Genomic DNA, 25,384 nt, shown 5'->3' on the forward strand with positions numbered 1-25,384 from the left:
CACCACACACACACCCCCCACACCGTCACCCCGATGCACACCACACACCGTCACACGCACCGCACACACGCAGACACGCACGCCCCTTCTCCCTGATTACACAGGCCCCACCCCCGCCTCAAGGATGCGATCATCAGCGCCCTTCCCGACCCCCATGCTGGTTTCCTCAGCCGCCTAGGGAGACCCCGCAGGCGCTGCGCTGACACACGAGCCACCGCCCTGAGCTGCGGCAGGACCTGCCACAAGGGAGCCCGGGGGCCGCAGGCTGCTGGCGGTGGCCTGTGCACCTGCCTGTGAGGCTTTTGCTGTGACGTCCACTGTGGCAGCCACACAGGCTGGGGACCTCGAGGCGCCTGAGGAACTGGACCAGGCAGCACACGTGTCAAACAAAAAGTCCCCCAAATAAACCCCGCGCCCTTCGGGTACAGAGCACACAGCACGAGGGGCCCCTGCACGTTCGGGGCTCAGGCGCGGCCCCCCGAGCTCCCGCAGTCACACAGACAGGCCCACGGCTGACACACACAGGGCTGGCGTCGCCTCCTGGGCGGTGATGCTGGGCCCGCCCTGCTGCTGGCGCCCCCACAGTGCGGAGGACGGGGAGTGCTGATTGCTGTGGTGTCGGCCTGCAGGGTGGCGTCCCCACCGGGGGCAGGGGACAGGGCCCAGCCCCGGGCTCGGGTGGCAGTCCACCTCACAGAGGGCAGGCCGCCTGGCTTTCGAGGGGCCGCAAACGAGACGGGCCCCCAATCGAGCCGTGCGCTCTTTCGTCTGAGTTCATGAAAGAGAGATTGTCTTCAAGCCGCGGGTTCTGCTAGAGAAGCGGCCGCGTCCTGGTCACGCGGGTGACGGGGGCTGGGGGCAGGGGGCGCTCTGAGGAAGCCAGCGCAGGAACGGGGGAAAGAGCCGCCCAGGGTCGGCAGCCGCAGGGGGGGTGGGAGGCTCCTTCCCAGTTTCCCTCCCCAGCGGAGCCCGTCGGTGGCTGTCCTGGCCGGTGCCATGTGCTTCGAGCAGCCCTGGGTTCTCATGGGCCCCATCACCCCCGGGGCTGGGGACGGTCCGGACTGAGACTCGGAGCCGGCCGGGCGTGGCGGCCGGGGGTGGCGCCCGTGCGGGGCTGGCACGGCCGCTCAGGGGGCCCTCCGCCCCGGCTCCGCCTTCCCCAGGGACGGCAGCCCGGGCAGCCAGAGCGTGGCCGAGAAGTTCGAGGTGAGCTGGCCGGCGGCGCTGGTGAGCAGCCACGGGGCCGTGGTGCTGCGGTGCGACGGCAGGGGCAGCGGCTTCCAGGGCACGAGGCTCCTGCAGGAGGTGCGGCGGCGGCTGGGCGTCCTGGAGGAGCGCGACCAGCTGGAGGCCGTGCGGTGAGCCCCCCGGGCACGTCCTGGCGGAGGGGGGCGGGCAGGGCAGGCCGCGGTCCCCTTGGCCCCTCCGCGGCCTCTCTGACGTCTTCCTGGGCAGGGCACACATTTTGTGGCAAAAGACTCCGGCGTGAGTATTTCCACTGGGCCAGTCCTCCAAACGCCGGCGGTTTTCGCTTGGGGGGTCGCGTGTGTGTCGCGTGGCTGGGTCACATGTGCGTCATGGATCATCGCGGCACAGAGACCAAGAGACCTCGGCCAGTGCTCACGCAGCATCCCTCTTCACAAGGAGGAGAGAGAGAGAGGATGTGGCTGAGGGTGGGCGCACAAGACAGGTCATGCCGTGACCGAGCAAAGGGCCTGCGCACACCCGGGTGGCCCGTCAGGAGGCCCGCACGGCCCGACAGTGGCTGCATCCGGCCCGTGGTTCCGCCACACGCCTGTCTCGGAGTCAGCGAGCCCAGCGGAGAGCCACAGAGGCCAGAACGGGCTGAGCACCGGGACAGGAGCTCACACTGCTCACTGAGCTTCACGGCCCAGGAGAAAAGGCGTCGAGCCCCCGGGCCAGGCAGCACCTGGCCGCCGGCCCGCTGGGCAGGGGTTTTCGTGGTGGACGCGCTCACAGACAGAGACCCACCCCGCCGAGTCTGCAGACTCGCGTGCTCAGAGTGACAAGAAGGACCCAAACAGTGACCTTCCTGTGGACTGTGCAGCACGGTGCCAGGCCCTGGGCACGTGCAGAGGGGCACCCAGAGCCCGGCTGACAAGCATTTGGTGGCTGAAGGGCAAGAATCTGGACGCCTCGCCTCCCCGGCCGTCACACCTGCGTGCTGGGCAGCTCCGAACGGGTTCACCCCACGGCCTTCCCAAACGTGTCTCCCTGTTGTAAAGCAGCGGCGGCCCGTGGCCTGTGCCCAGTCAGTGACCTTTTAATGGGTAGTGAGGGGTGGAAGCCCGGCGCCTGCAGGGAGCTGTGAGCCGGTGGGAGAGACTGGGGCACGGCCGCAGCCCTGGGCGCGTCACAGGCAGAGGACGGAGAGGAGGGAGAGACGTCTGCAGACCGGGCCGCCTGGGAAGCTGCATCGGTGACGTGCCTTTGCTGGACGTTACAACACACAGGTGCCCAGGGGCCAATGTGCTTTTGTTAAGGAGCCGGAAGTGCCCCCAAAGCCCTTGGCGTCTCCCCGCTCAGCCGGCCACAGCAGCCGCCGCCTGGGCCGCTGGTCCTCATGGGCACAGGGTGGCTGCCAGGGGCACGTCCTCGCATACTTCTCCACTCACCGCCAGCAGGATGAGAAGGGAACTCCTTCCAGAAACTTCCAGAAAGGGAGGGAGGAGCAGCCCAGAAGCACCCAGCCGGCTTTCCTGACATCTCTGCCCCAGGATGTGTGGGCAGTCACCCTGAGGCCGGCAGGCCCAGCAGCCAGCCCTGTCCCCCACGGGAGGCGTCCCAGGCTGGGCTCGGCGGGAACGCAGGACTGGCGTCAGCAGCCATGGGGGACTTGCTCCGCACGCAGGGTTGACAACGCTGTCCTGACCTCGCTGTCCCTCCTCCTCGTGCCTCCCCTGCCCGCTGCTTCCTCCTGCCCACGCTCACCCTGGTCGGACCCCTGCCCCGGGAGCGCACAGGCCTCCCCGGTCACTGAGGGGCACGGCGTCCTTCAGCTGCCGGCCGCGTGGAGCCTCTGCCCTCTGAGCTGGGGGGGCGCGAGGGCAACGGGCTGCTATACACGCGCAGTGTTTTCTAGAAACGAGGGATCGGCCCGCCATCTGTCGGAACGCAAGGCAGAGCCTGTTCCCGGGAACCGGGGAATAGCGTCACCTGCTGAGCCCCAACGGTTACAAAAGGGAGCACGGGGAGCCCGTCGCACACCCGCGGCCCCCGGGAGCACGCGGACTCTGCGAGGAGGCTGAGGTCCTCGTGGTTCGAGCCCCGGGACGCTCTCCCAAGCTGCGGTCAGGGTCCGGTCTGTCCTCTGTCGTCAGAGCGGAACAGCCAGCCCAGCTCCCCAGCTCCCCGAAGCTCCCGGGCCCTTCACGGTCCCATCGTCCCCCACCTCTGGCTTTTGTCCTGGAGCTCATGGTGGCACTTGCCATCACTGGTGACATGCACCAAGTGCCCTCACAGGCCACGCCACTGGAAGGAAAGGGATGGTCCCGTGAACAGATGGTGCAACCACACAAGCTCGGAGCAAAGAGCTGCCTGGAAGGAACCCTGGGGGCCAAGGCCTCGCCCCCAGGGACGGGCAGGATTTGCCGGCGGGAAACGGGAACTGCCCATTCCAAGCCGAACACTGTGGGCCAAGGCTGGGGGTTGCGCAGGGCGCGGCGTGGGTGGGCGGTCGGGGGGCAGGAGCACAAGGAGACGAGAGGCACTCAGACTGGGTGCACGAGGGGCATTGGATAAAGGAAGCATGAGGCAGGGACCCCCTCCCAGGAGCCGAGGGCAAAGGTCACCTCGGGTGGGGCGGGAGCCCAGCTCCCCGACTCCAAGCCCTGCTGCACATAACCAAAGCGCTTTTTGTCCCCGCCGACACCGGAGCGCCCTCACGGCGTCTGGGAGGGCTGGGAGTCACGTGGCCCAAGCGAGGGCCAACGGCAGCAGGGGGCAGGGACCCCAGCACAGCCCCAGCTGCTGTGCACTTGGGGAGCTCAGTCGGGAAGCCTCACGTACCTGGGTGGTCTTCAGCACCATTGTAAGGGGGCCCCAGGGACACAGCCGCAGCCGCGCTGGGCACTAACCCGCTCCCTGGGCTTCGCAGGATGATGCTGAAGGAGCCATACATTGACAAGACGCGCGTGGCCGTGTTCGGGAAGGTGAGTGCTGTGTCGTCCGACCACCCCCCGTTCCAGAGCGTGACCTGCACGGCCGCTCCCCCAGGCCTGGTCTGGGGGTGATGCAAGCAGGCCATGGGGTTCCCTCGGGAAAGGTGACTCGCTGGGCTTTGTTTGGGGGCAGTTCTAGGTTCCAGCTACACTGAGATTAGGCACAGAAGACGCCCCTGCTCGCTGCCCCCACCCCCCGCACAGCCTCCCCCACTGCCAGCAGCCCCACGGATGGCGCACCTGTTAGAACGGGGGGCCTACAGGGAGCCAGCGCAGCGCCCCGGAGCCCACAGTTCTCATGAGGGCTCAGCCCACAGCTGTTCAGCGTGTGGCTCGGGACGGATGTGCGGGGACGTGTGCCCCTCATCACAGGGTCACCCAGAGCGGGGTCACGGCCACCCCGCCCTCCCCACCTGTCCCCGGTCTCGCCTGCACACTGGTGCCATTTCCAGGAGGGCACGCAGTCGGGCCCCCTCCTGGACAGCAAGCAGCACCCACTTCTTGCTCTCGGCTAGACTCTGGAAGGGTCGCACACGTAAGCTGGGCGAAGAATAAACATGCGAGAATCACCGACTTCCCGCCAATAATCTGGGGAAACGCAGCGTATTAGAACTGTGATCTCAAGATGCTGCAAATGCCGCGTGACCTTTCATAGCCCTGAGCCGCCGGGGCACCTCTGCGCCGCGCGGGGTGCGGTGCGATGCACGTCAGGCTCCCCCTGCCTTCCCGTGGCCCGAGAGCGCCCTCCTTCCTTGTGCTGAGCAGTGGCCCACCGCCGGGACGGACGGCCCGTGACGTGCCCGTCACCGGCTGAAGGGCGCCCCCGCTGCTCCCGGGCCTGGGCCGTGGTGAGGCCGCCCCGGAGCTCCTGCGCGCAGGCGCCTGCGGACGGAAGCCCGGGCTCCTGTGGGCCAGCGCCGGAGCGCGACTGCGGGCGAGAGCGTGTGCCGTGGTGTCCTCGGCAGAAAGCGGCACGACCCGGGTGTCCCTGAGACACTCCCGTCCCGTTGGAGGACACTGTGAGGACAGGGCTGACGGCCCCACGCACACGGGCCGCCAACGCTGCGGCGAGTTAGGCAGGGCGGGGCCTTTGGGGGCTCTCCGGCAGGAGCGGGGTTCACAACACCCCGCCCTCCCACCCCCTCATCCATGTGCTCACACACACACGCTCTCACACACTCACAGCTCACATGCTCACACTAACACATGCTCGTGACACACGTTTACACACATACACTTACCCTTGCCCACATGCTCACATGTGTACATGCACACAATGCTCAACTCATGTACATGCACACGTATGCACGCTCACATGTTCGCATGCACACACACATTTACACACATACCTACCGAGGCTGATGTGCACACTTTTGTGTTTGCACACGTGCATGCATGCACTGCTCATGCATGCTGGCACCCATCACTCTCCCATACATGCGCTCACACAGGCATATGCACGCGCCCACACATGTGTGCTCACGTGTCCGTGCGTGTGCACATGCTCATACACGTATTGCATGCTGGCTCGCATTGATACACACGTGCACTCATGTGCTCACACGCCCTGACATACCCACACGTACGCCACACGCTCGTGTGCGTGCACCTTGAGCAGAGCTGCCCACAGCCTGGCTCCCTCGGGCCTCTGCCCTCCCTGCCCACCTTTGCTCGTCAAACCTGCCACCTGTGTCCCGGTCCCTTGGGGTCGCAGGGAGGCCCGAGCACACGCCAACCAAGAGGTGGGAGGCACCGCAGCAGAGAACGCTGTCCCATCTGGCGCTTTCTCGGAGGCCCACAGCGAAGGGGGTCGTGCCCGCCAACCCCTTATGCCCCCCTGGCCCCTTCCCGTCACCTGAACGGGGCCCCGGAGAGGGCAGGACTTGCATCGCGGACTGCTTAGTTAGGAAGGGATTTGGTTTTGAGTTTTTACCTGCCTTAAAAAATCAGAAGTTGAACTTTTTTAAAGCAGCTCCGTGCGGACACTTGCCTGAGTGGCCGGCGCACCTGAGGCCGGTGTCATGGCTGAACGAACAACGCCGGCCCCCACTCACTTCCTGCTCTCCCCCCAGGACTACGGCGGGTACCTGAGCACGTACATCCTCCCCGCGAAGGGTGAAAATCAAGGGCCGGTCTTCGCCTGCGGCGCTGCGCTCTCTCCGATAACAGACTTCAAGCTCTACGGTAATGGCCTGGGCACACAGCCAAGCCCCCCACCCTGTGGCCCTCCGCCCGCCCCCACCTCCGGCTCCCAGTCGGTGATGAACTACGTGGGGTGTAAGGCTCACGGGCAAAGCTCAGAGAGGGACTGGGGAACAGGAGGGAGGGCTTCACGCCCCTTGTCCCAGGGCCTGTGAACCGCGCCCCGCGCAGGTGACCAGGAACTAAAGACTCAGCCAGTGGCTCTGCCCCGGGCAGGGGCCCCGCACGGGCCGTGTCCCAGGCAGGCAGGGGCTCTGGTGTGCGGACGGGCGGAGCAGGGACCGCTGCGCGGTGTGGAAGTGGGTGCGGGTATCAGGGCTCAGCTCCCTGCCCTCTGCCTGCCTTCCCTCCGGGCAGTGCAGGCACCTGTCCTTGGCGGGAGAGAGTGGCTTTCTCACCAGCAGGAGCTGGAGACCAGGGACGGGGTCGGAGCACTTGTCCCAGGGACCTCCCAGCTGTGGGAACCAGACCTCAGCCTGGGCACAGACGTGGTTCTGCGTCACTGTCTGGGGGATTGAGGCTCCTGCCTCCCCCTCCCTCTGATCAGCCAGCCCCTTCTCTCTGGATGTGAATGGCTTTGTGGCGGTAACCCTCCCCCGTGCCCCGTCTCCACACCTGTGGGCCCCACCGAGGGCCCCAGGGACCACTGTGGCGTCCAGCAGCCCGAAGGCCCCCACGCTGACCGCTACCAAGTGCCCTAAGGCAGACGTCAGCTTCCCGACACTCGAGAGCGCTCAGTCCCGAAGTTTCACTCTGTAAATGAGTCTTCCCATATTTTCCATTTTTAAAACTCGGTGAGTCTTTATTAATTTTTTTAATCACGCCATTTCCAACATGCCTGATTCGCAGGCACATCCGTATTGCCATCCTGCACCTGAATGTCCCCAAAATGTGTGGACTCTGTTGGGAACCCTTTGTGAACGGGGCCACCCCGAGCCCCTCACGCGAGCCCGGACCTGGGCCAGGGTGGGGACAGGCAGGACGTGCCGGGACTTCAGCGCATGGCGGATCCTGAAGGGAATCTGCTCTCCCCCTTCATTCTCTCTGCCCTGTGTGAGCTGGATGGGTGCCCTGTGTCTTTAGGATTCAGACTGAGTAGGTTTGGCTGAATTAAGGTTTCACCTTCCTGCCCGAAACTCCATCCCCAGCCCTCACGTGTTTAAATGTCACCGTGGTATCCTCTGATCGCTGTGGAAACGCCCAAGAGGTCCAGCCTGGTGTTTTAAAGACACAGGTTTGCTGGGCAAGAGGAACTCCCCAGCCCCGTCCCGGGGAGTTCCCGAGTCTGGGCTCCGCACAGATGGGGTGACCCTCTCTTCCTCTGCTTTGTACCCAGCATCGGCGTTTTCTGAGAGGTACCTGGGACTCCACGGCATTGACAACAGAGCTTATGAGGTAGGTTTGGGCACAGCGGCCACGTGGCCAAACGGGGAATTGGGGAGCTTGGTGAAGCCAGTCTCCTGCCCTCTGAGCCCACCCCACCCACCCCCGGCCCTGCCCGAACCCGCCCTCCTTCCTCCAAGGCTACCGCTCCTGTCCCCCTCCTTCCACCGTTCTGTTAACAGAGGTGACTGTGACCCCCGCAGGTCGGTGTCATTCCCCATTCTGGAACTTGGGGACAAGGAAGAAAGTGGGAAAGTCGTTGGGTGTCCCAGGGTCCTTCTGTGTTGGGTGCAGGAGCCCCCGGGCTCCCCGGGACCCAGGGCTATTGGTCAGGGGACAGACAACTCCTGCAATGTGTCCCGCTAAGTCCCAGCCGTTCAGTGACGTGAAGTGGGTGTCACAGCGGGGAGGCGGACTGCACTCTGCAGCTGGACAGGGGCCCCAAGGCTGAAACTTTAGCAAGGACAGCGGAACTGCCTGGCCGGATGTCGCAGCCCCCAATACCAGCGCGTCTCCATCCCTGTCTTCCGCCCCTTCCTCCTCAGCAGAGGGGTTGGCGGGAGGAAACCCGGGCTTCTGTGTCTGCTGTGAGTGTCCTTGCTGACAGGAAGCCCCGACTGTCCGGAGCTCTGATCCCGAGACTCTGCCCTTGACTCTCAGGGGTCTCCGTACCCACACCACCCCGCCCCCACCGTGCGGCCACTAACTCTGTCCTCTTGCCCCCGCGTGTGCAGATGACCAAGGTGGCCCATCGGGTGTCCGCGCTGGAAGGACAGCAGTTCCTGATCATTCACGCCACCGCTGATGGTGAGCCCCGAAGACAGTCAATCGCCGCGAATCCCGTGAGAGCCGCACCCCAAGGGAGTTCCGGGTCTGGACAAACTTTCCTCTTTTCTCTCTCTCTTTCTTTCCCAACAGAAAAAATCCACTTCCAGCACACGGCAGAACTCATTACACAGCTAATCAAGGGGAAGGCTAACTACAGCTTACAGGTACGGCACGCACACACCCGAGAAGGCGCGGATCCGTGGCCAGTCCGGCTCGCCCCTCTGCTGGCGCCCCTCTGCGTGGCGGTCAGACGGGCAGGCGCGTCCGAGAGACCAGACAGGCTGGCCTTTCCCGGCCTTGGGGTAGTTCGGTCCTGCCGGCAGGCTGTGTAAACCCCTTCAGACCTCCCCTGCCCCCGCCCGCCCCCCAGCACCTGTGTGCTGAGCAAGGCCAGCCAGCAGCCACCCCACCCAACCGTGAGGTCGGGGTGCAATGGGGCTCCCGTCCCAGCGTGCGTGACAGTGGCGTCAGCGCGTGCTGAGCCTTCTCCCAGAAGCCACGCTCTGAGCACACAGTCACTCAGGACCCGCCGGGCGCTGCAGAGTTGCTGTGGCTGAGCCGTCGATGAAGCCCCCCCGCCAGCCCCCGAGAGCCAACCCCTCAGCCTTCTCGCTGCCCCCGAGCTCTGACTGCTGCTGCCGGAAGCGTCCCCCACCCCTTCCCGACCCCCGGTTCCTCTGGTAAAACAGGCGTGACCCCGGTGTCTTTCCTGAGCCCCGGATTCCCTTAACACCCTGTCCCGCGGCCGCAGCCCCTGGCATCACCCTGCCCGCAGCGCTCTCCTGTGCCCACGCGTGGGCTGGGCCGGTCGGGGGAGCCGTGTGCTCGGGCGTCCCGCTCGGGTGGGGCCGGGAAGGAGGGGCTTGGTTAACGTCGCGCGTGTGCTTCTCCTGACGCGTTCCGTTCAGCTCGTGGCCCACGTGAGGGCTGCCGTGGCGGGTGGGTTAGCGTGGGCCACACCCCCAGGGGGAGGCTGTCCGTCAGCAAGTGCTGAGCAGCACCCCTGGGCCCCCCACACACACACAGTGAACGCCTGAGCAGATACTGCGCTCAGATGAGGGCGTGCGGCAGCGGGGGCCCAGGGCAGGAAGGCTGTGCTTCCCCGTTTTCCTTCTGTTTCTCATGTATCGCTCCTGCGCGGTGCAAATCTTACTGTACGTTACATAGCGGCACAGCCCCTAATAAACACGCTAAAGGGACTAGCCTCCTCCAGAGGCGTAAGAGGAAGACACAGTTCGAAACGCAGAAGCGGGACTTCCCGGTCCCTTAGACTTGGCTTTGAACCTGATGGGACAGGTCCCTTTCCGCGGACGTGGCGCAGCGCCCCTAGTGCACGGGCGGCGCCATTACACGCGGCCGCCGAAGGATCAGCTACCGCCCTTCAGCGCGCCCTGCGTTCCAGACCTTGTCCTGCGTGCTTAGAGCGAGCGTGCCAAGTTCTGGCCGCTTCCACGGGCGCCGTGGCCCCTGCATGCTTGGGCCCCCGCGCACGCGTACATGTTGCAGATTCAAGCCCACACAGAGCCCACCGAATAACACGTCTTGCTCAGCCCGCGCCGATGCCCCTGCTCCCGGCTGAGCCTCCGGGAGGCAAAGCGTGCCGGAAACTCCCTTCGCAGGGAACCTGTCACTCACCGCTGTTTCATCGGAAGCTTGTTCTCTGCCCGGACGTCAGTCCTGACTTGTCCAGCTTCCGGCCCACCAGGGCCAGGGTCCTTGATACCTTGTCAGCAGAGAGGACATGTCCATGTCGCTGTGGGGCTTGGGGCTTGCGCCCCGGTCTCCCACGGGGAGGGTGGGCCACCCTCACGTCTCACCTTCCTTGCAGATCTACCCGGACGAGAGCCACTACTTCCACAGCGTCGCCCTCAGGCAGCACCTGCACCGCACCCTCGTCAACTTCTTCGTGGGGTGCTTCAGGGAGCAGGACAAGCTCCCGGCAGCCACGGTCAAGGAAGAGGAGGAGGACTGAGCGCCGCCCGCCGCGCCGACCACAGCGGGGCTCTCCCTGGACCCGTGTGGGGCTGGGCACCCCGCCCCCCTCTCCTGCTGCCCGCGCTGGGGTGGGGGGCAGGGAGCGTCCCCGGTCCCTAGCATGTGTGTCTCAGGCCCCGAAGGCCGTTTTGCTTCAGAAACCAGCTCCTTCCCGGTGGAGAGGCCTCATCGCTCCACGGGCTTCCAGGGAGCCCGGGACCGTCACGGGCTCCTGCTGGCCACAGAGCGACAGGTGGGTCCCCTGACCCCGCCAGGAACAGAGGACGCCGGCCCTGGGCTGGAGCTGTCCAGCCGCAGTGCAGACACCCGCCCGGCCAGAGCGCGCGTCCCGCCGGCCACACCGCACCCCGTCTGACCCAGCCACACCATGGAATGAACTAGAGCACAATTATTTTCACTACTTCATAGGTTGGCTTGCTCCTTTCTGTCACTAGGACGTGCAGCATTGTAAGGGATGTACGCGGTCTTACTGCAGCTACGCTAACGGTTAACCTTAGGGAATTAACTCGTATTTTTCTATGGTTTTTACCTGACACTGTCTGCGGTCGTGGGGTCGTTCTTCTGTGCCGGGTCTGTCCGTCCGTCCGTCTGTTCTCCTTGGTTTTGCTCTGCTTCCCTCCGTCGGCCTGTGAGCTTTGCATTGTTCGTACGAAGACACAGATCAGAAGTAACTAACTGCTCTCTCCTCCAGGGCGGCTTGAGGCGTTCCCAAACACGGGAGAAAGACAGCCCGTCCCACTTACTAAAACCAGAAACTACACGAATAAAACCTCTCCCACCCCGCAGCCACGGGGTTTGCGTAGATTCTCATTGCCCGTCTGCCTGTGTCCTGAAGCCTGTCCTTTTCCCCCTTGATAGTTGTCAAGCCTGTTCAGATGACATTTGGTTTAAAAAAAAAAAAAAAAGGCGTGGGCTCCACCCCAGGTCTGTCACGGGTGCTCAGGGGACGGGAGCCCTTGTGGAGAGTGTGGGCCTGCACCCTGGCGACACCTGGTGCACCCCGACCCCTGCCGCCGCATCGGAGCGGCCGTGGATGCTGCGAGGGACCCTCGGCCGGACGTACCGTGGGGGCTGCGTGCGTTTCATTTTGTTGTATATAAAGACAGGCATGTGCGCCAGCGTCACACTGTGCCCCTGGCCCCTCCCGCGGTCCCTGTCATCCCATGTCACTTGCATGCCCACGCTGGCTGGCCTGCACTCTCTCCACCTGCTCGTTTGAAACCCGTCATTCACCGCCGTTCCCTCGGAAGCTTGTTCCCTGCCCAAATGTCAGTCCTGACTTCTCCGGCTTCCGGCCCACGGGGACGGGGTTCCTTCAGACCTTGCCAGCAGGGAGGACACGTCCATGTCGCTGTGGGGCTTAGGGGTTCGGGTCCCGTCACGGCCAGCGGAGTAGTTCCATGAGATTTTGAAGGTGACGCGTTTGTGGAACGTGCCGACGTGCTGACCTGCAGGACGCCCACCGGGAACGGGACGTGGGCACCCTGTTGCCGTGTCAGGGGCTCGGCCGACCTCACGCCTGCTAGGGACGCCAGCTCTGGCCATGAGCGCCGGGGGAGGGACGTGGAGGTGTGGGGGGCGCTCTCGTGCATCCACGGAATAAAACGTTATTTTGCCATTCGGAGAGCTCTTTTCTTTCCGCCTGTCCCCCTGAGAGCGTGCAGGGCACTGGGAGGTCCTTAAGGTGGCCACTGAGCCTGGGCCTGGGCAGGCGCGTGGCCCCAGCGCCCACGGGCAGCGGACAAACCCGCCTCTGTGGCGCCCACAGGACCGGACCAGGGAAGCCCAGGTCAGAGCGAGTGCATGCGCGTGTCGCTGGGGAAGCCCTGGGCGGCGGGTGTCCCTGCCCTGGAGGAAAATCCCCGCCACGGCGGCCGCGGCACCGCACGCAACAAGACTTCACAAACACCTGCTCCTGCTGGACATTCGTCCCTCCGTGTCTCGTCAGCTCAGTCACTCAGGTGTAAACGGAGCCCAGCCAGAAAGCAGGGGGCTGGTGAAGTTGACCCAGACCCGCAGAGAAGCTGGAGACCAGGGCAGCTCCCCGCGCCCCTCGGCCGGCTGGGTCTCCGCCGACTCCGTAAGCAGGGCTGGGTGGGCGGCCCCTGCACGCAGGTCCTGGGGGCCGGGCTCCCTTCTGCAAACCATGAGCTCCCAGCAGCCGTTCACAATCTGAAGTCTGTCCCCCACCCCGCCCCCCACTGCACACATAGGGCATCAAAGCCCAGAGGAGTCGGGGGTCCCCCGAAATCACACAGGCGGGCACCTGCCGCCCGCTGTCCCTCCCCTTGCGCCTTGCTGAGCTTGTCTGCTGCTGAGCTCTGAAGCCTGGGCCCCGGGGCCAGGAGTGTCCCTGTGGGGTGCCCCCCATCGCCAGCACTGGGGCCCCCAGCGCAGCCTGGTCAGCACGGAGGCCGGGTCCAGATTCTGAACCAGCAACAAGCTGCAGCTGTTTCCGGTCCCGGTGCGGCCCGGGCCCCGTCGTGGGCGGTGTCTTCATGGCTCGGCCGGCCGTCACCGTGAAGGGCTGCGAGCGCTGGGGGTAACGCGCACACAGAGGGGCCCGAATCGGTGTCACTGCGTCGGCCCGGAGCCTGGACGATGACACGCACGTGCGGGGCCCACACGCTAGGGAGCACCGCGCTGAGCTCGGGCCCCCTCGGGACTCAGCCCTCCTCGGTCCCGCAGATCCTGCGCGGAGGACCCTCAGGCACCGCTTTGGCCCCCGCGTGCAGAGTCCTGGGAGACCGTTTCTGACCGTAAAGACGGGCCCCGGGGAGCAGCACTTCCGAGCAGACGCAGAGGGTCTGCGCCTTCAGCGCGTCCCCCAAGCGGCTCCGCTCTCACACCCCCGAGCCTCCAAACGCGGCCCCGTTCACTCTCCACAGAACCGAAGGCGCTGCCGGAAGCAACGGCCCTCAGAGGCGTCCTGCTCCCCGGGCACCCGCGTCCCAGCCATGGAACGTGACTGTACCGCCCGCAACCCCCCGGGCCCGCTTTCTTTTGGCCAATGTTTCTCCCATGGGTGCCCCCTACACACACCGTCCTGCCAAGTGAGACCACACTCCCCTCCTCATACGTGCCCCACACCTGCCTGCTGCACACTCACGCGCACGCATTCACACACAAGCTCACATGTACTCACATGTACTCATGCATGCATGCACTCACGTCACATGCACACATCCACGTGTGTGCACACTTTGCACAATGCACCCATGCATGAGCACATATTGCCACATTCGTGTGCATGCATAACACATGATACACACATGTGCGCTCAGTGACCCATTCACGTGTGGACACCGTTACCTTCCCTTCATCTACAACAGTGTTTCTTTCTGACACCTGGGCTGGACCGTTCTTTTTCGGGGGGCTACCCCACACATTGCAGGGTGCCCGGCAGCACCCACCCTCCCTTTACCAGACGCCCATAGCAGGCCCGCAGCTCGCTCCCAGGGCCCCGCCCGCCTCGCCGGCTCCTCGAACTGCCTTCCTAAGAGCCGGTCCTTCAAGACAACCAGGCATCTGCGTGGGGCACAGGCAGAGGCTGGGCGGCTGTCATTATTAGTGATAATAACTGTTACCGTCCACCGCGAGCCTGCCTGGGCCCTGCCCCCAGCGCCGCAGGTGGGCTAACAGGCCACCGTTACACAACGGCCCACGGCAGGAAGATGTAGCAGCTGGTCCCCACGGGGCCGCGCCCTGAGAGGGGCTCTCACGGGGTCCCGCACGGAGCTCACCCGTGTCTGGTGACCTGGGGTCACCACCCTGCGTTGGCATAATAGGTTTGAGGTTGGTTTTGGCTTTGCTGGTTCATATGTTCTGGGTGGAAGGGGGCGAGGAGGGGTATCCTGCCCGGGTGCCTGGAGAGAAGGCAAGGAGGGTCTCTAACTCAAAACCAGAGCAGGGTCTCCGCCCCGGCTGCTGTGGCTCAGTGGATTGAGCGTCGGCCGGTGAGCCAAGTGTCGCTGGTTCGATTCCCAGTCAGGGCACATGACTAGGTTGCACATCAGGGCCCCAGTTGGGGGCATGAGAGAAAGGCAACCACACAGTGATGGTTCTCTCCCTCTCTCCTTTCTCCTCTCTCTAAAAATAAGTAAATAAACAAATAAATAAATTATTTTTAAAAAACCAGAGCAGGGTCCCGTGTCCCGGGAGGCAGAGGCAGGTGTGGCTGGGCCTGGGCATCAGGGGGCCGGGTCCTCACCCAGCCTCAGTCCAATGGGCCCTCCAGGGGGTCTGCCCCCCAAGTCTGCTGGGAAGCATGGCTGGAACGCTGGTGGTGCAGGGCTTGGGAGGAAGGGACTCCTGTGTGTCTGGGTGGCAGACGAGAGGGGTGGCCAGGCCCACGGTAGCTCTGTGCCCAGCCTCCATGTCGGGCCTGATCCCCAGCCACCACGGGAGGACGTTCTCAGAAGAGGGACGTCCTCAATGAAGGGCATCTCCCTTCACAAGACCCTTGGCAGAGCAGAGACACCTGGGCTTCCCACTGTAGTGGCAGCACGTGGCCATCACCCAGGTCTCCTTGTGGGTGAGACGGCCATTTAGAAGTAAATGTCTGGTGGAGTCCCACATGGGCCGTGGCAGAGTCAGTGACAGGTAGAGAAGCGGGCCCAGCCATGCCCCAACTCTGCTCGGATTACGTCAGCAGGTTGTAGTTTCTAAAGAACCATTTGGACAGAAATCTCACCTGCCCTCAAAGTCCGGAGGCTCACTCACCCGCTGGGAGGAGTCAACCCTCCCAGCTGGACTTCGTGAGCATCTGGGCGGAGTCCAAGAGGAAACCCTTAGCAGCCTTGGCTGGAGGCGGGGTTCCCGCCAAGGAGCCCCGCCCACCGAAGGCGGAACCTCTGCCCCAGGAGCCAGCCTGGAGGAGGAGGAGGAGGAGGAGGGCAGGTGTGGCTGAGCTCAGGAGCTGAAGCACCTGAGCTGCTGTCTGGGTGCGTCCCTGGATCCCTGGATCGGGTGCTAAGACCTGGGGGGTCTCCTGCTAGAGTAAAAACTCCTCCCATCCCCAAAGTGGAGCTACACCTGGGGTCCCTGAGGGGTCTCAGCGCAGGGCCAGGCCAATGAGGGGCAGGGCCCAGCTGTCCCTCGGCCTCAGGCAGTGTCTCCTGCCTGCCAGGAGTTCACACGCACAGCTGAGGGCTGTTAATTTTAGCCAAATCGTAAAATGCAGCTTCATGGCCACCAGGAGAGGCGGCTCAGTATCAGATCATCGGGTGTGAGCTGCCGGCCAGGGCTGACCCGAGGCCGACGCCCAGACTCCCGAGGCCCGCAGCCCCTGTCCCCACCCAGACTGCAGACTCAGCGGCAGTGACGTCTTGCCCAGCACGTGTCTCCTGAGTCGGTGGAACGTCTCTCACTGGCCCAGAACCTCCTTAGACACCAAAGCCCGTGTCTCCCAGGGAAAGGGGCGGCGCTATGGCTGCCTGCCATGTCCCATGTCCCATTAGGGCCCCCCCAAGCCCCAGCAGGCGGCCACCGACCAGTGACTGGAAATGGGATGGCAAGGCCCTACCCTCGCCGGCAGCCAGCGCCCCATCTCCCACTCATGACTGCACCGCACAGGGAGCCTCACAGGGAGGAAGGGTGACGGTGGCCAGAACCAGCCCCGCTGCCACACCGCGGGGTGACCCTGACGGGCCACGGCCTTGCCCGCCGGCTGCCCTCACTCACTGCCCTCTGCGCCCAGTGAGGGGACGCACACCAGGGCCTGAGCCCCGTGAGGCGTGCCCCCACTCCAGCCTCAGGCGCCAGGCGAGGAGACAGTGTCCCCCGGCTGGTGACACGTGGCTGTGCCAGGAGAGCCCTTCCGAGTGACTGAGCCTCGGTCCAACTAAGGAACGGCCGCACCTGCGCAGAACGGCAGCAGCGTTTGTTTGAGCCGAGCTGACGGCCCTGCCGGGAGCACGAAGCCCCGGAGAGGCGCAGCGCACCGTTCCTTCCCTGCGCCGGGGACTGAGGACGGGGCGGAGGGGTCAGGACCGGGTGCGGGCCGGCAGGGCGGGCTGCGTCCCAGGAGCGTCCGCCAGGGCAGCGGCGCGCAGAGGCGTCGGCCGCGATGAGCAGGAAGGGCGCGCAACCACGTGCTCGGGCGCGACCGCCCACGGGACCTCCGGGGAGCGGCCTCCCCCCATTCCACTGTGAGGCCCCTGAGCGCGGCTCGCGGCGGGGGCCTTTCCTGCGGCTGCCCCGTGGCCCCACGCGCCCCTCTACGGTGCCACGTTGGGGGTGAAAAGTGCCCGGGAGGGATCGGCACCCGCTGGCAGATGCTGGCAGGTGCGGAAGCCAACGCCTCCCGTGGCCCTGGGGCCCAGGAGGTGCGCAGGGAGCAAACCGCCCGCCCTCCGGGCCACTTCCGACCCTGCTCCGCTCCGTTCAGCTTTCCCCGCGACCGGGCAGGGGCAGGGCGGTGGCACCCGGAGCAGCTCCGCACGCAGGGTCCCAGGCCCCCGCGCAGGCGGGCAGGTGCGCCGGCCGCGCCTCTCCCTTCGGCCCAGAGCCGCCCGCTGCCCTCGGCGCCGCCAGCAGAGGGCGGCAGAGGACAGGCGCCGGCCGCCCGGGCCGGGTCCCAGGGAGGGGCCGGTGGGCTCGGGGACAGGGACCGGCACGGCGTCAGAGGACAGCGCTCCAGCGACGGGCGGGCAGAGGGCGGGGTGGGCCGACGCACCCCTGGGACGCGTGGCGCCACCCTGAAGGCTGCGGCCGCCCGGCGCTGGGTCTCCCGCCAGCAGGGCACCTGCCCCAGGGGCCGGGCCGAGCAGGTGCACAATAAGGAGGAAGTGACCTCCTCTCGGGCGGCCTGATGCCGCGCCCCCGCCTGGCCGCCCGGTGGCCGTGTGGCACCAGGCCCACATCTCCTCCTGCGCCCTCCGCCAGCCCCGCCCACTGTCCCTCCGCCTGCAGGGTCGCGCACCTCTCAGGTGCGGGGGGCCCTCGGGAGAGGGCGGGACCTCGGCGCTCCCAGAGCCCGGCCCCTGCCTTGCTCCCTGCCCGCTCCGGGCCTCCTCCTTACGGCCCCGCCTCGATCTCAGGGGCTCCTTTAACCGCCTGTTCCTCTGGAGGACAGGTGAGACCTCGCTCCCGCAGCAGGTCATCGCTGGGCTCAGACAAACGCTCAGTGCGGGCGTTTCTTAGGGCTCAGTACGTTGCAGCAAGAAGCCCATCAGAGGCGAGGCGGGGACGCTCACCAGCCGGCAGGTGGCAGGACCGCGCTGGCCAGGAAGCGCTCAGAGACCCCGGGCGAGGGTGGATGTCACGGGGCAGCGGTCGTCAGTGACCAGGCCTCATCACAGGCCCGTGCAGGCTTAGGGGACCGAGCCCCACAGAACTGGGGAAATGTCTCCGATCCCGCTCAGGGGAATTCCTGTTCCCACAGGGGCCCTGAGTCCACCCCCAGGCCCGGCTGGTGACTGCTGAGGGTCCCAGAGAACCCGGGGGGTGGGGGGAGTACCACAGGCAGGCCTGGGCCGTGTGCCCTCAGAGGGGTGAGGCCCAGGACAGCCCCACCAGGACACCTGCGCCACCCCCACCCCCACCAGCTTCTCACTGCAGAGAAGAAACGCCAGGCGGCGGCGTCACACCAACACGCCTCACTAAGGGGCGGGCTGTGAACCCAGCGGCCCTCCGGGCGCCCAGGGTCCTGCGGCGTGCGTGCCGGTAAGCTCACGCCATCTTCCACGGCCTCCTCTGGACGTAAAATTCTCCCCGGAGAGTTTTCTCTCGCTTCCCAAGCAGCTGAGACCCTATCGCCTCACCTTGGCTTCCAGACCTCAGGGCCCACCTCTGGGGCACCGCCAGTCTTTCCCCCTTCCGGGGCCCCTGGGCCAGCTCCAGACAGTGACCCTGCACCCCAAACATGAGCAGACAACGCACACGGCTGCCGGCTCCACGCTGGAGGTCAGCGAGCCGCCTGCCAGTCCTGACCCCGGGCTCCTGTCCTGCCCACTCCGGGACCTAGCCGCTCCACCACAGGCCCGCTGCCTGCCCTCACCGGCCACAGGGGAAGACACCACTCTGCCAGGTGCCCCTGTGGCCCACCCAGCCCCCGGTTTTCCAGCCACAGAGACCTCGGCCTGTCACCCTGGCCAGAACCACGCGGAGGACGTGACTCAGGAGCCCAGAGCTGAGGCCTAAGGCCAAGCTGCACTCCATGGGCAGGACGGCCCAGTCCCCAAGCTCGGGACGAGTCGGTGGTGACCGTCTGTGTCCTTGTGGCTTCCATGGGGAAGCAGACCCTCCCGTCCGTGCCCCACCCCCCAGACACGCTTTGCCATTCACCCCTGGACCCTCGGCCTAGGGGGCTCTGAGCAGTCCCATGGGCAAGCAGGGTGCACCCACAGCAGAGCTTGTCCCCCGCCCCTGCCTCCATGGCCCAGCTTGCTGGAGCGGTCGTGTCCTTCACCAGCTAAAGTTGTGGCAAAGCGCCCCCAGAATGTCCCACGTCGGCCGTTGCTCCATGGGTAGCTCAGTGGCACCAAGTGCATCCACACTGCGGTGCGACCAGCACCCCCAAATCTCCGGGGTTTTTAATCTTGAAAACTGAACTGCTGTTCCCCGACTGGACGCTCACTGCCCACCCCCTGGCCCCCACCACCTACTCTGAGGATTCAGTTCCTCCAGGGACCTCACAGAAGGGGGACCACACGGCGTCTGTCCTGTGGCAACGGGCTTCCTAGACTTAGCGTGACACCCCCAAGGTTCAGACCTGTGTGGCGGGCGTCAGGATGCCCTTCCCTCCTAAGGCCGAGTGACGGCCCAGGGGACAGACCACACTTCACTTCTCTGGTCAGCTGGTGCTGGGCACCTGCTTTGCTCCTGACTTCTGGCTGCCGTGAACGACGCTGCTATAAACGTGGGGGACGGGGCTTTCCATTCTCTCGGGTACCCCCAGAAGGGAAGTTGCTGGATTCTCAGACAACTCCATTAAAAGTGGAGGCGCCTCAACACTGTCCCCCACAGAGGATAACCACTGGGCGTCCCCACCAGCAGTGCACAAGGGTTTCTGTCTCCCCACGTTCCCACCGTCACTGCGGGTTGGTTGGCGTGGGGTGGTAGCCATGGTAACGGGGTGAAGGGTCCTCACTGGGGCTGATGTGCACTTTCCTAGCGAGTGACCCTGAACACCTTCCCATGTGGTGGCTACGTCGTCTGTGAAGAAATGTCTTTTGCCCATTTTACCAGGCGGGTTTTTTGTTGTTGCTAAGTTGTAGTTCTTTACATATCGGGGACCTTAGCCCCGTATCGTACGATTTGCAACGTTCCCTCCTGCGGGTGGCCTCCACGCACTGTGGGTTGTGTCCTTTGATACACACATTCTCAGCTCCGGTGTGGTCCAACTTATCTGCTGTTCGCTGCTGTTGTTGAAGCCACGAAGCAGCCTGGGGGGCCAGGCCGGGCACTAGGGGTCTCAGCGGCAGGGAAGCGGCCTGGGGGCTGCGAACGTTACACTGGGACCTACAGCGTCCCTCCTTGGTGCCTCCTTCCAGCAGGAGTGTGACGATCACAATCATGTCTCAGAGGTGAGCGTGTGCAACATGTGCAACAGGAGGGACGGCCGCTGGACGCGGGGAGCCGGAGGGAGGGGACCGTGGGAGGGCCTTGCTCAGGCTTCCAGGGACAGAAGGGAGCGGGTGGCAGGGGACGGAGGCGAGAACGCAGCCCGGTGAGGCTGACAGGGAAGGCAGGGGACAGGGAAGCCGGCCTGCTCTCGGCCCTCGCGGCCCGGTGAGGAGCACACAGGTGGCTCAGCTGGAGGCGGTGACTCCCCACCCGCGTGGGCTTCGTCTGCACAGACACCTTCACACCAGCACAGGGAGAACCGGAAATAAACCGCCGTCAGGGCGGATTCACAAGAGCTGACGGCTGTCTCCGGGAGACTTGCCGCAGGACAGAGGCCGGGCAGGGGACAGAGAACTGTGAGGACACTGGTCCTGCCTTTTCCAGCGGACCCTCTGCGGCGGCCTCCTCAATCTTTGTACGATGACTCACCCCACGTGGTCCCACGCCGCCGCATGGGCCCCACCGGACACCAACAACCCCCAAACGTGGGGTTCGCTCTGTTAAGTTCTAACACACGAGCCCCCCAAAGTGTTCGAGAACAAAGCCGCGGGGTCTGTGCAGGTCAAGAATAAACTCCTATGTCGGAGCAGACATTTCAGGGACGGTCACAAAGCAGACTCAGACCTACCCGACGGGCACAGGGGCCTGCCAGCCACGCCGGTCCCACGGGCTCGGTCCTGTGCGCACTCGGCAGGCGCTCACCCGTGGCCGCACCCCACCCGGGAAGTCTCGGTCTCCCGCCGGCTTCGCACCCAAGCCCCGGCAGCACATGCGCCGGGAGGAGACTGGAGCCAAGCAGGGTGGGCCTGGTGGCCGTGGGCAGAAGGCCCCCGCGGGCCGGGCCGGGCAGCAGTGACACCTGAGCACTCGCAGGCACGGCCACCAGGGCGCTGACTTACTGCGTTGACAGAGAAGGGCCGCCGTCCAGGAGTCCGGTCCTTTGGAACAAGGGGACTGGAAACTATTTTTCCTTGAAGGTTCCTGAAAGTGGATCCAGCTTGATGGACAACAGAGAAACTACACAAGAAAAACAGGAGGACGAAGGATCGCTCCGTTCTGGGCAAAGTTAAAAAGTACGTTTATTTAAAACGTGGGCAGGATATCGATATAAAAGAAGCGTATAAGAAATACAAATAAAGTACAAAACGTCGCGCGTCTTCCAGTCCATAATTTAGAGACAGCGAGTCCTATTTACACCCTCCCGCGAGCCCGTCCACCACGGTGTGCAAAACACCTAAACCTGGCAAAGAAACCGTAAAACCTGATGTGGACCCCTAAAAGTCAGTCGGTACAGACATAATTTATGTTCCTCGGTAAAATCGCACACCCTAAAAAGATGCAGCACGTTTAGTGAGACGTGTCCTCCCGCTGGGAACGCTGCCCCTCCGGGAGCAGCTGGAGAACGGGGGCGGCCCGGCGCAGCCCGCGCTGGGGACCAGGCGGCACCAGGCGCCGCGCGGCGACGTCAGTTGAACTTATACGTGGCCCCGCTGAGGAAAACAGCGTCCCAAACGGGGCGGAAGAGCGACAGCGACACGGCCCTGCGCCCCGCCCCGCGGCACCGCCCATCCCGGGGCCCTGAACGCCCCACCCGCCTGCCTGCCCGCCCGTGGGGGCGATGGGGACGGAGACCCCGCCCCTGCACCCCCCGCCGGGCGGTGCCCAAGGCAGCGCTCAGGCCACAGGCAGGGAACCCCCAGCCCCCAGAGGACCCCCACCGCCCGCCCGCGTCTGCTGGAAGCAAGCCTTGCTGCCCAAAGGGGGGGCCATCGAGAACGCGCTCCCCACACCCGTGTCGGCGGGAGGGGCGGCCCGTGCTGCGTAAACACGGGGCACCCCCCGGGCCTCTGCTCACCGGTCCCACCGGCTCGGGCACCCCCTGACCCTGGCCGGCCCCCTCTCCAAAGGATATGACTCGTAGTCCAGCGTCTGCGTGAGCACCCCCGTGAGAACGAACTCCGCGTTGTGCACGTCTGGGGGCGGCGGGGACAGCGCCCGTGAGCCCCGGGAGCCCGTGCGCCGTGCACGCCCCGCCCCCGAGCACCACCCCGGCCCCCCGCCATGGCCCCGGACGCCCCGCCCCCACCGCGGTCCCCCGAGCCCCCGGTCCGAGGGCCGCCGTACCGACGCCGCGGGCGAAGTACTCCCGGCACAGGTGCAGGTCGTTCTCGCAGGAGATGAGGACGATCTCCGACAGGCTCTGCGGGGAGGGGGCGCGTCAGCCGGCCGGCCGCGGGCCCGGGGCGCGGGGCCGGGGCGCGGGGCCGGCGCCCACCTTGTTCTGCTTGTGCTCCAGGAGCCTCCGGAAGGACGGCGGCTTGGCCAGCACCTTCCCGCCCGCGCACTCCACGATCGCCTTCATCGTGGCCAGGCTCGGGCAGATCCCCGGGGTGATGTAAAAGTACTTCGCCTGAAAATAAAAACGCGCGCACGTTCTCCCAGCGCCCCCGCGACGTCGGGACACCAGCCCTCAGACTGTCCGGCCGCTGCGGGGACCCGCCGCCCACGGGGCGCGCGCCGCACAGCGTCAGCCGCCCTGTCATCACCTGAAGGGACGGAACTCACAGCCCCACGCACGCGACGTCCCGTGACGGGGCAGCTGTGCAGACATGTGCGTCCGGGTCCGTAAGACCCTAAGCGGCGCCGCACCGCCCACGACGCGTCGCAGAGCTGCTGGGCGCCTCCCTGCCTGCCTGTCGCCCATTTTATTTGGACTCAAAGGAGCAGGAATGACTCGGACGGTTAAGCTTTATTTTTCTGAAAACCAAATTCCCGAACTTCTGGTCTAGATGGAAGCGCAGTAAACACACTTCGCCCCCTCGCCCAACTACAGAAACAAGGACAACCAGACCTCACGCCCAAACTGCCAGCACCGTGGGAAAGCGGGGCACAGGGCAGTCCGGCACCCCGGGGTTTAAAGAAGCCACAACTGTCCCGACAGGCGGGATGGGCGGGGGCCGGGCAGGCAGGGGGGGCCGGGCAGGCAGGGGCGGCCGCGGGGGCCGGGCGGGCCCACGTTCACGTGCAGGGGGATAAAAACAGGAGGTACATCTCGGGAGGGAGGGCCCCCAGCCCAGGGTCCCAGCACCAGGAAGACAAACCCCCGAAACTTCTGGCTGTACAAACCAGTGGGGGCTGGGGCGGCGGCAGACGCCTCTTAAAGGGCCTGCGTGGACACAGGACTCCCACGGACCCGCTTCTCCGGGCCCGGCACCAGGACGGCAGCCGGAAGGGCACTCCTGGCCCCAGGGAGAGGGCGAAGTGCGTGTGGGGACACAGCTTCCTCCTGGGCAAACCGCCAGAGGCCAGGCGGCCGCCCCGTCCCCTCTCCAAGCGCCCACACAGAGCCACAGAGCGGGGCCCCACCCTGGTGTCGGGTAGGGCTCCGCCCCATAGTTTCCAGGGGCCTCTCCTACCACAGGCCACGCTACTAAGACAGGGAGTCACAGCAGCTCCACCGAACACACACACAGGGGGGCTACCAAAATAAGGAGGCAAGGAAACCCGGCCCAAATGCAGAAGAGAGCAGAACCCCAGAAAAAGTAGTAAACGAAATGGAGACAAGCAGCCTATCAGATGCAGAGTTCAGACGCTGGTGACCCGGATGCTCCAGGAACTCACTGTGGCCAAAGCCTAAGAGAAAAAGGAAGATCATACAAAGTGAAAAAAAGAAAAACCTACAGGGCACCAGCAGTGGAGGGGATGAAGCCGAGATTCAAAACACTGATTTGGAACAAAAGGAAGAAATAAACATTCAACAAAAACAGCAAGAAACAAGAATTCAAAAAAAAATGAGGAAGGTCTAAAAAGACTCCAGGACATCTCCAATGTGCCAACATCCGAACCAAAGGGGTGCCAGAAGGAGAAGAGGAAGAGAAAGAAATTGAAAACTTATGTGAGAAAATAATGAAGGAAAACTTCCCAAATTTGGTGAAGAAAATAGACCTATAAGTCCAGGAAGCACAGAGTCCCAACCAAGCTAGACCCAAAGAGGACCACACCAGGACACACCGTAATTAAAATGCCAAAGGTTAAAGATAAAGAGAGAATCTTAAAAGCAGCAAGAGAAAAGCAGACAGTTACCCACAAAGGGGTGCCTGTAAGACTGTCAGCTGATTTCTCAAAAGAAACTTTGCAGGCAAGAAGGGACTGGCAAGAAGTATTCAAGGTGATGAAAAGCAAGGACTTACAACCAGGATTATTCTACCCAGCAAAGCTATCATTTGGAATGGAAGGGCAGATGAAGTGCTTCCCAGACAAGGTGAAGCTAAAGGAGTTCATCATCACCAAGCCATTATTATATGAAATGTCAAAGGGACTTATTTAAGAGAAAGAAGATCAAAACTATGAACACTAAAATGACAACAAAGTCACAACTGTCAACAACTGAATCTAAAAAATAAAAACAAAATCCAACTAAGCAAACCAGAACGGGAACAGAATCATAGGTATGGGGGTCATCTGGAGGGTTATCAGCTGGGAGGGGGAAGGGGGAGAAATGGGGAAATGGTTCAGGGACTAAGAAGCATAATCGGTTGGTACAAAACAGACAGGGGGAAGGTAAGAATAACATAGGAAAGGGTGAAGCCAAAGAACTTATATGCACGACACATGGGCATGAACTAAAGGAGGTGGGAGTGCTGGAGGGTAGGGGGTACCGTGTGGAGGGGAGCAAAAGGGGGGTGGGACTGGGACAACTGTAATAAATATAATAAAATATTTTAAAATATATATATTTGTTTCTAGCACCCTGCTCCTAGGTGTACCATAAAACACTACCTTGTTTTAAACTACCCACGGGAAAAAAACGAAGCATTTAGAAAAATCAGGCTACTGCAGGTAAGACACGCCTTACTGCCTATCATTCCGGGTTCTCAGCTGGCTCCTTAAGAAACGTGAGAACCAGATGATCTTTGTTAATTTACTCAGCCACCATCTGACACAAAAAAGTTCCAAACTCTTCTAAGTATCCTATTCAACAAATACTTAAAAATCGTTAGTCTGAATTAATGAGGCACACGCTCAATTAGTATTTTCACAAGACTCTTCTCCATTCTCCAGCTGACGACACATTTCAAGGCATGAGAATTAAGACCTATTCAAAGCAGGTAAATCAACGTAAACATCTCCCACCAAGCAGGTCAGTCACCAACATACTCCAACCCCCAGGCGTGGATGCTCAAGATTCCGGTCCAAGCAGCAGCCAGGATGGGCACTCGGAGGGCCGG

The 25,384-nt window shown here is 63.8% G+C and overlaps 2 protein-coding genes across 4 annotated transcripts in view; one reads left to right on the forward strand and one right to left on the reverse strand.

Moving 5' to 3' along the window:
• Window positions 1–11,374, forward strand: part of DPP6 (dipeptidyl peptidase like 6) — a 352,854-nt gene extending 341,480 nt beyond the window's left edge. Inside the window, exons 20-26 of the mRNA XM_090287723.1 lie at window positions 1,164–1,358; window positions 4,118–4,172; window positions 6,254–6,365; window positions 7,720–7,778; window positions 8,501–8,573; window positions 8,685–8,758; window positions 10,423–11,374. Coding sequence (XP_090143849.1) covers window positions 1,164–1,358; window positions 4,118–4,172; window positions 6,254–6,365; window positions 7,720–7,778; window positions 8,501–8,573; window positions 8,685–8,758; window positions 10,423–10,566 — 712 coding nt within the window. The 3' untranslated portion in view covers window positions 10,567–11,374. The remainder of the gene's footprint in view (window positions 1–1,163; window positions 1,359–4,117; window positions 4,173–6,253; window positions 6,366–7,719; window positions 7,779–8,500; window positions 8,574–8,684; window positions 8,759–10,422) is intronic.
• Window positions 11,375–21,210: 9,836 nt separating this feature from the next.
• PAXIP1 (PAX interacting protein 1) overlaps window positions 21,211–25,384 on the reverse strand; it is a 28,583-nt gene continuing 24,409 nt past the window's right edge. For 2 of the 3 annotated variants that reach the window (XM_090287724.1, XM_090287726.1), the window contains 4 exons: window positions 22,432–22,566; window positions 22,281–22,356; window positions 22,065–22,129; window positions 21,211–21,633 (listed from right to left, as the gene is read on the reverse strand). In XM_090287724.1, coding sequence (XP_090143850.1) covers window positions 21,622–21,633; window positions 22,065–22,129; window positions 22,281–22,356; window positions 22,432–22,566 — 288 coding nt within the window. In that variant the 3' untranslated portion in view covers window positions 21,211–21,621. The remainder of the gene's footprint in view (window positions 21,634–22,064; window positions 22,130–22,280; window positions 22,357–22,431; window positions 22,567–25,384) is intronic. The other variant, XM_090287725.1, reaches the window with a different exon arrangement.

This window comes from Furipterus horrens, unplaced genomic scaffold (genome assembly GCF_987537825.1).
Source record: "Furipterus horrens unplaced genomic scaffold, mFurHor1.1.pri manual_scaffold_9, whole genome shotgun sequence".
NCBI lineage: Eukaryota > Metazoa > Chordata > Mammalia > Chiroptera > Furipteridae > Furipterus > Furipterus horrens.